Genomic DNA, 14,009 nt, shown 5'->3' on the forward strand with positions numbered 1-14,009 from the left:
CTGTTACTGTCCGTACTGACACTGTGACGGGCAGCCGTCTGTTACTGTCCTCACTGAACACTGTGACGGGCAGCCGTCTGTTACTGTCCTTACTGAACACTGTGACGGGCAGCCGTCTGTTACTGTCCTTACTGAACACTGTGACGGGCAGCCGTCTGTTACTGTCCTTACTGACACTGTGACGGGCAGCCGTCTGTTACTGTCCGTACTGAACACTGTGACGGGCAGCCGTCTGTTACTGTCCTTACTGAACACTGTGACGGGCAGCCGTCTGTTACTGTCCGTACTGAACACTGTGACGGACAGCCGTCTGTTATTGTCCTCACTGAACACTGTGACGGGCAGCCGTCTGTCACTGTCCTTACTGAACACTGTGACGGGCAGCCGTCTGTTACTGTCCTTACTGAACACTGTGACGGGCAGCCGTCTGTTACTGTCCTTACTGAACACTGTGACGGGCAGCCGTCTGTTACTGTCCTCACTGAACACTGTGACGGGCAGCCGTCTGTTACTGTCCTTACTGACACTGTGACGGGCAGCCGTCTGTTACTGTCCTTACTGAACACTGTGACGGGCAGCCGTCTGTTACTGTCCTTACTGACACTGTGACGGGCAGCCGTCTGTTACTGTCCTTACGGAACACTGTGACGGGCAGCCGTCTGTTACTGTCCTTACGGACACTGTGACGGGCAGCCGTCTGTTACTGTCCGTACTGAACACTGTGACGGACAGCCGTCTGTTACTGTCCTTACTGACACTGTGACGGGCAGCCGTCTGTTACTGTCCTTACTGAACACTGTGACGGGCAGCCGTCTGTTACTGTCCTTACTGACACTGTGACGGGCAGCCGTCTGTTACTGTCCGTACTGAACACTGTGACGGGCAGCCGTCTGTTACTGTCCGTACTGAACACTGTGACGGGCAGCCGTCTGTTACTGTCCTCACTGACACTGTGACGGGCAGCCGTCTGTTACTGTCCTTACTGACACTGTGACGGGTAGCCGTCTGTTACTGTCCTCACTGACACTGTGACGGGCAGCCGTCTGTTACTGTCCTTACTGAACACTGTGACGGGCAGCCGTCTGTTACTGTCCTCACTGAACACTGTGACGGGCAGCCGTCTGTCACTGTCCTTACTGACACTGTGACGGGCAGCCGTCTGTTACTGTCCTTACTGAACACTGTGACGGGCAGCCGTCTGTTACTGTCCTTACTGAACACTGTGACGGGCAGCCGTCTGTTACTGTCCTTACTGAACACTGTGACGGGCAGCCGTCTGTTACTGTCCTCACTGAACACTGTGACGGACAGCCGTCTGTTACTGTCCTTACTGACACTGTGACGGACAGCCGTCTGTTACTGTCCTTACTGAACACTGTGACGGACAGCCGTCTGTTACTGTCCTTACTGACACTGTGACGGACAGCCGTCTGTTACTGTCCTTACTGAACACTGTGACGGACAGCCGTCTGTTACTGTCCTTACTGAACACTGTGACGGGCAGCCGTCTGTTACTGTCCTTACTGACACTGTGACGGGCAGCCGTCTGTTACTGTCCTTACTGAACACAGTGACGGGCAGCCGTCTGTTACTGTCCTTACTGAACACTGTGACGGGCAGCCGTCTGTTACTGTCCTTACTGAACACTGTGACGGGCAGCCGTCTGTTACTGTCCTTACTGAACACTGTGACGGGCAGCCGTCTGTTACTGTCCTTACTGAACACTGTGACGGGCAGCCGTCTGTTACTGTCCTTACTGACACTGTGACGGGCAGCCGTCTGTTACTGTCCTTACTGACACTGTGACGGGCAGCCGTCTGTTACTGTCCTTACTGACACTGTGACGGGCAGCCGTCTGTTACTGTCCTTACTGAACACTGTGACGGGCAGCCGTCTGTTACTGTCCTTACTGACACTGTGACGGGCAGCCGTCTGTTACTGTCCTTACTGACACTGTGACGGGCAGCCGTCTGTTACTGTCCTTACTGAACACTGTGACGGGCAGCCGTCTGTTACTGTCCTTACTGACACTGTGACGGGCAGCCGTCTGTTACTGTCCTTACTGACACTGTGACGGGCAGCCGTCTGTTACTGTCCTTACTGAACACTGTGACGGGCAGCCGTCTGTTACTGTCCTTACTGAACACTGTGACGGGCAGCCGTCTGTTACTGTCCTTACTGAACACTGTGACGGGCAGCCGTCTGTTACTGTCCTTACTGAACACTGTGACGGGCAGCCGTCTGTTACTGTCCTTACTGAACACTGTGACGGGCAGCCGTCTGTTACTGTCCTTACTGACACTGTGACGGGCAGCCGTCTGTTACTGTCCTTACTGAACACTGTGACGGGCAGCCGTCTGTTACTGTCCTTACTGAACACTGTGACGGGCAGCCGTCTGTTACTGTCCTTACTGACACTGTGACGGGCAGCCGTCTGTTACTGTCCTTACTGACACTGTGACGGGCAGCCGTCTGTTACTGTCCTTACTGAACACTGTGACGGGCAGCCGTCTGTTACTGTCCTTACTGACACTGTGACGGGCAGCCGTCTGTTACTGTCCTTACTGAACACTGTGACGGGCAGCCGTCTGTTACTGTCCTTACTGAACACTGTGACGGGCAGCCGTCTGTTACTGTCCTTACTGAACACTGTGACGGACAGCCGTCTGTTACTGTCCTCACTGAACACTGTGACGGGCAGCCGTCTGTTACTGTCCTTACTGACACTGTGACGGGCAGCCGTCTGTTACTGTCCTTACTGAACACTGTGACGGGCAGCCGTCTGTTACTGTCCTTACTGACACTGTGACGGGCAGCCGTCTGTTACTGTCCTTACTGAACACTGTGACGGGCAGCCGTCTGTTACTGTCCTTACTGACACTGTGACGGGCAGCCGTCTGTTACTGTCCTTACTGACACTGTGACGGGCAGCCGTCTGTTACTGTCCGTACTGACACTGTGACGGGCAGCCGTCTGTTACTGTCCTTACGGAACACTGTGACGGGCAGCCGTCTGTTACTGTCCTTACTGAACACTGTGACGGGCAGCCGTCTGTTACTGTCCTTACTGAACACTGTGACGGGCAGCCGTCTGTTACTGTCCTTACTGACACTGTGACGGGCAGCCGTCTGTTACTGTCCTTACTGAACACTGTGACGGGCAGCCGTCTGTTACTGTCCGTACTGAACACTGTGACGGGCAGCCGTCTGTCACTGTCCTTACTGAACACTGTGACGGGCAGCCGTCTGTTACTGTCCTTACTGAACACTGTGACGGGCAGCCGTCTGTTACTGTCCGTACTGAACACTGTGACGGACAGCCGTCTGTTTCTGTCCTTACTGAACACTGTGACGGGCAGCCGTCTGTTACTGTCCTTACGGACACTGTGACGGGCAGCCGTCTGTTACTGTCCTTACTGACACTGTGACGGGCAGCCGTCTGTTACTGTCCTTACTGACACTGTGACGGGCAGCCGTCTGTTACTGTCCTTACGGACACTGTGACGGGCAGCCGTCTGTTACTGTCCTTACGGACACTGTGACGGGCAGCCGTCTGTTACTGTCCTTACTGACACTGTGACGGGCAGCCGTCTGTTACTGTCCTTACTGAACACTGTGACGGGCAGCCGTCTGTTACTGTCCTTACGGACACTGTGACGGGCAGCCGTCTGTTACTGTCCTTACTGAACACTGTGACGGGCAGCCGTCTGTTACTGTCCTTACGGACACTGTGACGGGCAGCCGTCTGTTACTGTCCTTACTGAACACTGTGACGGACAGCCGTCTGTTACTGTCCTTACTGACACTGTGACGGGCAGCCGTCTGTCACTGTCCTTACTGAACACTGTGACGGGCAGCCGTCTGTCACTGTCCTTACGGACACTGTGACGGGCAGCCGTCTGTTACTGTCCTTACTGAACACTGTGACGGGCAGCCGTCTGTTACTGTCCTTACTGACACTGTGACGGGCAGCCGTCTGTTACTGTCCTTACTGAACACTGTGACGGGCAGCCGTCTGTTACTGTCCGTACTGACACTGTGACGGGCAGCCGTCTGTCACTGTCCTTACGGACACTGTGACGGGCAGCCGTCTGTTACTGTCCGTACTGAACACTGTGACGGACAGCCGTCTGTTACTGTCCTTACTGAACACTGTGACGGGCAGCCGTCTGTTACTGTCCTTACTGAACACTGTGACGGGCAGCCGTCTGTTACTGTCCTTACTGAACACTGTGACGGGCAGCCGGCTGTTACTGTCCGTACTGACACTGTGACGGGCAGCCGTCTGTTACTGTCCTCACTGAACACTGTGACGGACAGCCGTCTGTTACTGTCCTTACTGAACACTGTGACGGGCAGCCGTCTGTTACTGTCCGTACTGAACACTGTGACGGACAGCCGTCTGTTACTGTCCTTACTGAACACTGTGACGGGCAGCCGTCTGTTACTGTCCTTACTGAACACTGTGACGGGCAGCCGTCTGTTACTGTCCTTACTGAACACTGTGACGGACAGCCGTCTGTTACTGTCCTTACTGAACACTGTGACGGGCAGCCGTCTGTTACTGTCCTTACTGACACTGTGACGGGCAGCCGTCTGTTACTGTCCTTACGGACACTGTGACGGGCAGCCGTCTGTTACTGTCCTTACTGAACACTGTGACGGGCAGCCGTCTGTTACTGTCCTTACTGAACACTGTGACGGGCAGCCGTCTGTTACTGTCCTTACTGAACACTGTGACGGGCAGCCGTCTGTTACTGTCCTTACTGACACTGTGACAGGCAGCCGTCTGTTACTGTCCTCACTGAACACTGTGACGGACAGCCGTCTGTTACTGTCCTTACTGACACTGTGACGGACAGCCGTCTGTTACTGTCCTTACTGAACACTGTGACGGACAGCCGTCTGTTACTGTCCTTACTGAACACTGTGACGGGCAGCCGTCTGTTACTGTCCTTACTGACACTGTGACGGGCAGCCGTCTGTTACTGTCCTTACTGAACACTGTGACGGGCAGCCGTCTGTTACTGTCCGTACTGAACACTGTGACGGGCAGCCGTCTGTTACTGTCCTCACTGAACACTGTGACGGGCAGCCGTCTGTTACTGTCCTTACTGAACACTGTGACGGGCAGTCGTCTGTTACTGTCCTTACTGACACTGTGACGGGCAGCCGTCTGTTACTGTCCTTACTGAACACTGTGACGGGCAGCCGTCTGTTACTGTCCTTACTGAACACTGTGACGGGCAGCCGTCTGTTACTGTCCTTACTGACACTGTGACGGGCAGCCGTCTGTTACTGTCCTTACTGAACACTGTGACGGGCAGCCGTCTGTTACTGTCCTTACTGAACACTGTGACGGGCAGCCGTCTGTTACTGTCCTTACTGACACTGTGACGGGCAGCCGTCTGTTACTGTCCTTACTGAACACTGTGACGGGCAGCCGTCTGTTACTGTCCTTACTGAACACTGTGACGGGCAGCCGTCTGTTACTGTCCTTACTGAACACTGTGACGGGCAGCCGTCTGTTACTGTCCTTACTGACACTGTGACGGGCAGCCGTCTGTTACTGTCCTTACTGACACTGTGACGGGCAGCCGTCTGTTACTGTCCTCACTGAACACTGTGACGGGCAGCCGTCTGTTACTGTCCTCACTGACACTGTGACGGGCAGCCGTCTGTTACTGTCCTTACTGAACACTGTGACGGGCAGCCGTCTGTTACTGTCCTTACTGACACTGTGACGGGCAGCCGTCTGTTACTGTCCTTACTGAACACTGTGACGGGCAGCCGTCTGTTACTGTCCGTACTGAACACTGTGACGGGCACCGTCTGTTACTGTCCTTACTGACACTGTGACGGGCAGCCGTCTGTTACTGTCCTTACTGACACTGTGACGGGCAGCCGTCTGTTACTGTCCGTACTGAACACTGTGACGGGCAGCCGTCTGTTACTGTCCTTACTGACACTGTGACGGGCAGCCGTCTGTTACTGTCCGTACTGAACACTGTGACGGGCAGCCGTCTGTTACTGTCCGTACTGAACACTGTGACGGGCAGCCGTCTGTTACTGTCCTTACTGAACACTGTGACGGGCAGCCGTCTGTTACTGTCCTTACTGAACACTGTGACGGGCAGCCGTCTGTTACTGTCCTTACTGAACACTGTGACGGGCAGCCGTCTGTTACTGTCCTTACTGAACACTGTGACGGGCAGCCGGCTGTTACTGTCCGTACTGACACTGTGACGGGCAGCCGTCTGTTACTGTCCTCACTGACACTGTGACGGGCAGCCGTCTGTTACTGTCCGTACTGAACACTGTGACGGGCAGCCGTCTGTTACTGTCCTCACTGACACTGTGACGGGCAGCCGTCTGTTACTGTCCGTACTGAACACTGTGACGGGCAGCCGTCTGTTACTGTCCGTACTGAACACTGTGACGGGCAGCGGTCTGTTACTGTCCTTACTGACACTGTGACGGGCAGCCGTCTGTTACTGTCCTTACGGACACTGTGACGGGCAGCCGTCTGTTACTGTCCTTACTGACACTGTGACGGGCAGCCGTCTGTTACTGTCCTTACTGAACACTGTGACGGGCAGCCGTCTGTTACTGTCCTTACGAACACTGTGACGGGCAGCCGTCTGTTACTGTCCTTACTGACACTGTGACGGGCAGCCGTCTGTTACTGTCCTTACTGAACACTGTGACGGGCAGCCGTCTGTTACTGTCCTTACTGACACTGTGACGGGCAGCGGTCTGTTACTGTCCTTACTGAACACTGTGACGGGCAGCCGTCTGTTACTGTCCTCACTGAACACTGTGACGGGCAGCCGTCTGTTACTGTCCTCACTGAACACTGTGACGGGCAGCCGTCTGTTACTGTCCGTACTGAACACTGTGACGGGCAGCCGTCTGTTACTGTCCTCACTGACACTGTGACGGGCAGCCGTCTGTTACTGTCCGTACTGAACACTGTGACGGGCAGCCGTCTGTTACTGTCCGTACTGAACACTGTGACGGGCAGCGGTCTGTTACTGTCCTTACTGACACTGTGACGGGCAGCCGTCTGTTACTGTCCTTACGGACACTGTGACGGGCAGCCGTCTGTTACTGTCCTTACTGACACTGTGACGGGCAGCCGTCTGTTACTGTCCTTACTGAACACTGTGACGGGCAGCCGTCTGTTACTGTCCTTACGAACACTGTGACGGGCAGCCGTCTGTTACTGTCCTTACTGACACTGTGACGGGCAGCCGTCTGTTACTGTCCTTACTGAACACTGTGACGGGCAGCCGTCTGTTACTGTCCTTACTGACAATGTGACGGGCAGCGGTCTGTTACTGTCCTTACTGAACACTGTGACGGGCGGCCGTCTGTTACTGTCCTCACTGAACACTGTGACGGGCAGCCGTCTGTTACTGTCCGTACTGAACACTGTGACGGGCAGCCGTCTGTTACTGTCCTCACTGAACACTGTGACGGGCATCCGTCTGTTACTGTCCTCACTGAACACTGTGACGGGCAGCCGTCTGTTACTGTCCGTACTGAACACTGTGACGGGCAGCCGTCTGTTACTGTCCTCACTGACACTGTGACGGGCAGCCGTCTGTTACTGTCCGTACTGAACACTGTGACGGGCAGCCGTCTGTTACTGTCCGTACTGAACACTGTGACGGGCAGCGGTCTGTTACTGTCCTTACTGACACTGTGACGGGCAGCCGTCTGTTACTGTCCTTACGGACACTGTGACGGGCAGCCGTCTGTTACTGTCCTTACTGACACTGTGACGGGCAGCCGTCTGTTACTGTCCTTACTGAACACTGTGACGGGCAGCCGTCTGTTACTGTCCTTACGGACACTGTGACGGGCAGCCGTCTGTTACTGTCCTTACTGACACTGTGACGGGCAGCCGTCTGTTACTGTCCTTACTGAACACTGTGACGGGCAGCCGTCTGTTACTGTCCTTACTGACAATGTGACGGGCAGCGGTCTGTTACTGTCCTTACTGAACACTGTGACGGGCGGCCGTCTGTTACTGTCCTCACTGAACACTGTGACGGACAGCCGTCTGTTACTGTCCTTACTGAACACTGTGACGGGCAGCCGTCTGTTACTGTCCTTACTGACACTGTGACGGGCAGCCGTCTGTTACTGTCCTTACGGACACTGTGACGGGCAGCCGTCTGTTACTGTCCTTACGGACACTGTGACGGGCAGCCGTCTGTTACTGTCCTTACTGAACACTGTGACGGGCAGCCGTCTGTTACTGTCCGTACTGAACACTGTGACGGACAGCCGTCTGTTACTGTCCCTACTGAACACTGTGACGGGCAGCGGGCTGTTACTGTCCTTACTGAACACTGTGACGGGCAGCCATCTGTTACTGTCCTTACTGAACACTGTGACGGGCAGCCGTCTGTTACTGTCCTTACTGAACACTGTGACGGGCAGCCGTCTGTTACTGTCCTTACTGAACACTGTGACGGGCAGCCGTCTGTTACTGTCCGTACTGAACACTGTGACGGGCAGCCGTCTGTTACTGTCCTTACTGAACACTGTGACGGGCAGCCGTCTGTTACTGTCCTTACTGAACACTGTGACGGGCAGCCGTCTGTTACTGTACTTACTGAACACTGTGACGGGCAGCCGTCTGTTACTGTCCGTACTGAACACTGTGATGGGCAGCCGTCTGTTACTGTCCTCACTGAACACTGTGACGGGCATCCGTCTGTTATTGTCCTTACTGAACACTGTGACGGGCAGCCGTCTGTTACTGTCCTTACTGAACACTGTGACGGGCAGCCGTCTGTTACTGTCCGTACTGAACACTGTGACGGGCAGCCGTCTGTTACTGTCCTCACTGAACACTGTGACGGGCAGCCGTCTGTTATTGTCCTTACTGAACACTGTGACGGGCAGCCGTCTGTTACTGTCCTTACTGACACTGTGACGGGCAGCCGTCTGTTACTGTCCTCACTGAACACTGTGACGGACAGCCGTCTTTTACTGTCCTTGCGGACACTGTGACGGGTGCGGGCTGCGCTGAGCACTGCATGCGCGCTGTCTCCTTCAGCCTGGCGGCCGCGGGGAGGGGGTGCTCACCGCCTGCAGGTTTGTCCTGGGAGCGGGTCGGGCTCGCACGGGGAAGGAACGGCCCGGTCCCCACGGTGGGCGGCCTCGGTTCGCCTGTGCCCGTCTCCTCCTCAGAGGCCAGGGGGTGCTCAGAGAGGAGGCGGAAGCCATGCCAGCGTCCCCGGGCTGGCACATCAGCCACCAGGGTCTTCACAGGAAGAGGCTCAGGTCCCGCTCCCCAGGAAATGCATCCGGGACCCGCCCTGGCGGCGATGCTCACTCCCACGGGGGCTCTCGGGTCCATTACAGAGTGAACGGCCCGAAGCCTTTTAAAGCTCATTTGTGAGGAATGACGTTAAGACCTCATTTGTCGTCATTAGCATTTGTCTGAGAGTCTCCCTTTAGGACTTCCCTGTAGGAAAGCACTTCTAGTCATGGCACGGGAGCACGCGGAGAGCCAGAGCTGGTCTAATGACCGGCACACGCCGCCCTGTGCGCACATTCCCTCTGGGGCAGGCACTGCGCTAGGCCGAGGCCAAGGCCGCAGACCCCCTGCTTTTCGGCCTGGGAGGTGGGCAGGGAGTCTGCACAGACTCTCACAGGCCTGCCTCTCGGCGCCCCGGAAACCAGCCGTCACCCCAGGAAGCCGGGCCTGGGCTGTCGGGCTGTGCCGTTCAGTCCCGGGAAGAAAGATGCGCGAACATCTCTATGGGAACTGCCCCCCAGAAGCCACACGAGGGTATGAGGTCATATTAGGATGGTCCCGGGGGGGAGGGAGGGGACTGTGCCCGCAGGCCCGCGCTGCGTGTTCTACGTGCCACATTCGCGATAGCAGCATGAAAGCATGTTACATGCTCAGCGTGTGTAGTGTGATACCAAGGCAGTGAAGAGCTATGCCCACTGCTGTCCAGAAATGTATTTCCAAAGCCTCGGGGTTGAGTTGAATAACCGACGTGGCCAGGAGCCGAGCCGCCGAATGCGCTGTCCTAGGAACGTGAAGAAGTGGCTGAGGTCCCGGAGGCCGGCGTTCAGGTACCTGACCGAGGAGGAGTACCAGGAGCAGGCCGACGCCGCGACCGCCCGGGCCCTGGAGGAGCTGCGCCAGGCCTGCCGCCGGCCCGACTTCCCGTCCTGGCTGGCCGTGTCCCGGCTCCAGGCGCCGAGAAAGTAAGCCCCGCTCGGCCCGGCCCGGGTTGGAGTGGCTGCGAGGGTCCCTGACGGCTGGTGCAGACCCTGCATTCTGGCGCCGGCTGAACCGCGAGGGTCAGAGCAGCAGCCTCGGCTCCCCCAGGGAAGGCGTCTCCCCCAGGGAAGGCGGGAGCTGAGGCCCTGCTTCTGCTGGTGTGGGCAGTGATGCTGGAGTTCACCCCAAGGCTTCTCGGCTGCATCTTCCCCTCTGCTTCCCTCCTGCAGGGTTCATGCAGACCCCGTGTCCTCAGGGGAAGGTGGGGCTTCATTCAGACCCCGTGTCCTCAGGGGAAGGTGGGGGTTCACTCAGACCCCGTGTCCTCAGGGAAAGGGGGGGTTCATTCAGTCCCCGTGTCCTCAGGGAAAGGGGGGGCATCACTCAGACCCCGTGTCCTCAGGGGAAGGGGGGGATTCACTCAGACCCCGTGTCCTCAGGGGAAGGGGGGGTTCATTCAGACCCCGTGTCCTCAGGGGAAGATCGGAGGGGATTCACTCAGACCCCGTGTCCTCAGGGGAAGATCGGAGGGGATTCACTCAGACCCCGTGTCCTCAGGGGAAGATCGGAGGGGATTCATTCAGACCCCGTGTCCTCAGGGGAAGATCGGAGGGGGTTCACTCAGACCCCATGTCCTCAGGGAAAGGAGGGGTTCATTCAGACCCCGTGTCCTCAGGGGAAGGTGGGGGGATTCACTCAGACCCCGTGTCCTCAGGGGAAGGTGGGGGGGTTCATTCAGACCCCGTGTCCTCAGGGAAAGGAGGGGGGATTCACTCAGACCCCGTGTCCTCAGGGAAAGGGGGGGTTCATTCAGACCCCGTGTCCTCAGGGGAAGGGGGGGATTCATTCAGACCCCGTGTCCTCAGGGGAAGGTGGGGGTTCACTCAGACCCCGTGTCCTCAGGGGAAGGTGGGGGTTCACTCAGACCCCGTGTCCTCAGGGGAAGGTGGGGGGATTCACTCAGACCCCGTGTCCTCAGGGGAAGATCGGAGGGAAGTGTGACAGTAAAATAAGGAACAAATCCAGACTCGGCGGGAAGAGAGCGTTAGAGAGCAGCAGTGGTGTTGGCAGCGCTGGGGCTGGCGTCTGCCCACCCCTCCCCTCTCCCTGAGGCCAGCAGGACCCCAGGAGCCGTCCTGAGTTCACCTCCCCGTGGAAAGGCCACTGCCCATGGCCACTGTGTGCACGTCACTGAGGAGGACACGTAGCCAGGGAACTGCTTCCTTCCCAGTAAACCTTCCGTGGTCACACCGACTGTCTTTAAACACACACACAAACACTGAACAGGTTCGCGGACTTCGTCCTCGGAGGAAGCCACTTGTCGCCGGAAGAAATGCGTCTCCATGAAGAGCAGTACAGCCTGGGGGGCACCTTCCTGGAGGAGCAGCCCTTTCACCTGGGGCGGGGGCAGCCGCCTGAGTGCCCTGCCCCTTCCCCCGCCCCGCCCCCTTCCTCTGCCCAGGCCCCCGCCCCGCCCCCTGCCCCAGCCCCGCCCCCTTCCTCTGCCCTGGCCCTGCCCCCACCCCCTTCCTCTGCCCCTGCCCCGCCCCCTTCCTCTGCCCAGGCCCCAGCCCCGCCCCCTTCCCCTGCCCCGCCCCCTTCCTCTGCCCAGGCCCCACCCCCTTCCTCTGCCCCTGCCCCGCCCCCTTCCTCTGCCCAGGCCCCAGCCCCGCCCCCTGCCCCAGCCCCGCCCCCTTCCTCTGCCCTGGCCCTGCCCCCACTCCCTTCCTCTGCCCTGGCCCTGCCCCCACCCCCTTCCCCTGCCCCAGCCCTGCCCCCTTCCTCTGCCCTGGCCCTGCCCCCACCCCCTTCCTCTGCCCTGGCCCTGCCCCCACCCCCTTCCTCTGCCCCTGCCCCGCCCCCTTCCTCTGCCCTGGCCCTGCCCCCACTCCCTGCCTCTGCCCTTGCCCCTGCCCCTGCATGTCACTCAGGACCAGGACGTGGTCAGTAGCCGAGGGGACGTTGCCATGGAGAAGACCCAGGCGCAGGGAAAGGACTGCACTGATGGAGAGAACGGTCTCTCGCGGCCAGCCTGCTGTGTATCCTGCTGCGGCCACGTCCTGGGCCCGCCATCGCCACTTCCCTGAGGGAAGATTTTCACTCGGAACAAGGGGACTGCGTGGGCCGTCGGGCCAGCGAGCCTGGGTGAGTGCCTGTCAGCACCGGGCTCCGCGTCCTCTCAGCCCAGAGCCTGTCGGTCCGGAGGCGGCATTGGTGCCAGCGCAGGTGCTGGGAGACCGGCCCGGCGTGTAGAGACCGGCCCGGCGTGCTCCCGGCACATAGAGACCGGCCCGGCGTGCTCCCGGCGTGTAGAGACCGACCTGGAGTGCTCCCGGCACATAGAGACCGGCCTGGAGTGCTCCCGGCACATAGAGACCGACCTGGAGTGCTCCCGGCACATAGAGACCGGCCCGGCGTGCTCCCGGCACATAGAGACCGGCCCGGAGTGCTCCCGGCACATAGAGACCGACCTGGAGTGCTCCCGGCACATAGAGACCGACCCGGCGTGCTCCCGGCACATAGAGACCGACCTGGAGTGCTCCCGGCACATAGAGACCGGCCCGGCGTGCTCCCGGCACATAGAGACCGGCCCGGAGTGCTCCCGGCACATAGAGACCGACCTGGAGTGCTCCCGGCACATAGAGACCGACCTGGAGTGCTCCCGGCACATAGAGACCGACCCGGAGTGCTCCCGGCACATAGAGACCGACCCGGAGTGCTCCCGGCACATAGAGACCGGCCCGGAGTGCTCCCGGCACATAGAGACCGGCCCGGCGTGCTCCAGTGCGTCCACGTGCTGCTCAGGAAGGGGCTCTCAGGTCAGCTCGCTCCACGCCGAGTGCAGCAGGACTGCTCGGCCGTGAACGCGCTGGCGCCCACGTGACCCGGGAGGAATCGTGTGCAGCAGTTTCCGACTTCGTTTACCACAGACCCGTTTTCCAGGAGACGAGTGTGCCTTGGCTCGCGTGCTGAGGAAGTGCTACCGATGGAGGCGCTGAGGTCGGGGACGCAGCAGCTTGTCCGGCCCGCACTCAGCGGCAGCGCAGCCGAGGAGGCCATCTCCCCAAGGCCTGGGCCTCACCGGATCGGTGACCTTTTTATATCTAACTAGAAGCCCAGCGCACACCAAATCGTGCGCGGTTAGGGTCCCTAGGCCGTCTTCTGCCGCTTGCCGGTCCCCACCGCCACTCACCTGGGCTTGCCGTGGTTCCCCCTGCGCCAAGCTGCGATTGGAGTCTGAGGGCCGGGGAGGGACCGTTCCATCCGGCTCACCAGTCCCACCCCGCTGCCACTCAGCTGGGTTTGCCGTGGTTCCCTGATCACAGCATGGTTCCGGTTCCCCGGAGCCTGCGGCCGCGGGGAGAGACCAAGAGGTCGCCATTCCGCCCGCTCCCCAGTCCCGCCCGCTGCTCCGTTCACTGTGGTTCCCTGTTCGCCGCCGTGCTGCGACCCGAGACCGCAGGAGACGGGAGGGGAGGGACCGAGAGGTCAGCAGTTCGGCCCGCTCCCGTCAATGCCACCTCATGGTGGGGGCGGGGCCGCGGGACCCTGGCCTGGTGTCCAGTCATCCATCTGGTCGTTTAGGACGTGACGGACCCTGGCTCTTTATATATTAGGGTAACAGCCCACTAGCTATTGGGTAACTGTGATGGAGAGAAACATTTCCTACCGTTACATTTTAAAGTTTTGGTAAGACTTTTATAGGTAGAATCAGATTAGAATGACTTTTATATTTTTTGTGTGTTGAAACGGGA

At 58.7% G+C, this 14,009-nt stretch overlaps 1 protein-coding gene across 1 annotated transcript in view; it reads left to right on the plus strand.

The window, feature by feature from the left end:
• Nucleotides 1–13,118, plus strand: part of NEMP2 (nuclear envelope integral membrane protein 2) — a 29,527-nt gene extending 16,409 nt beyond the window's left edge. Inside the window, exons 8-10 of the mRNA XM_054722862.1 lie at nt 10,062–10,238; nt 11,542–11,673; nt 12,443–13,118. Of these exons, the coding sequence (XP_054578837.1) occupies nt 10,062–10,238; nt 11,542–11,673; nt 12,443–13,118 (985 nt within the window). The remainder of the gene's footprint in view (nt 1–10,061; nt 10,239–11,541; nt 11,674–12,442) is intronic.
• The last annotated feature ends 891 nt before the right edge of the window (nt 13,119–14,009 follow it).

Source organism: Eptesicus fuscus, chromosome 11 (assembly GCF_027574615.1).
Source record: "Eptesicus fuscus isolate TK198812 chromosome 11, DD_ASM_mEF_20220401, whole genome shotgun sequence".
NCBI classification, from domain to species: domain Eukaryota; kingdom Metazoa; phylum Chordata; class Mammalia; order Chiroptera; family Vespertilionidae; genus Eptesicus; species Eptesicus fuscus.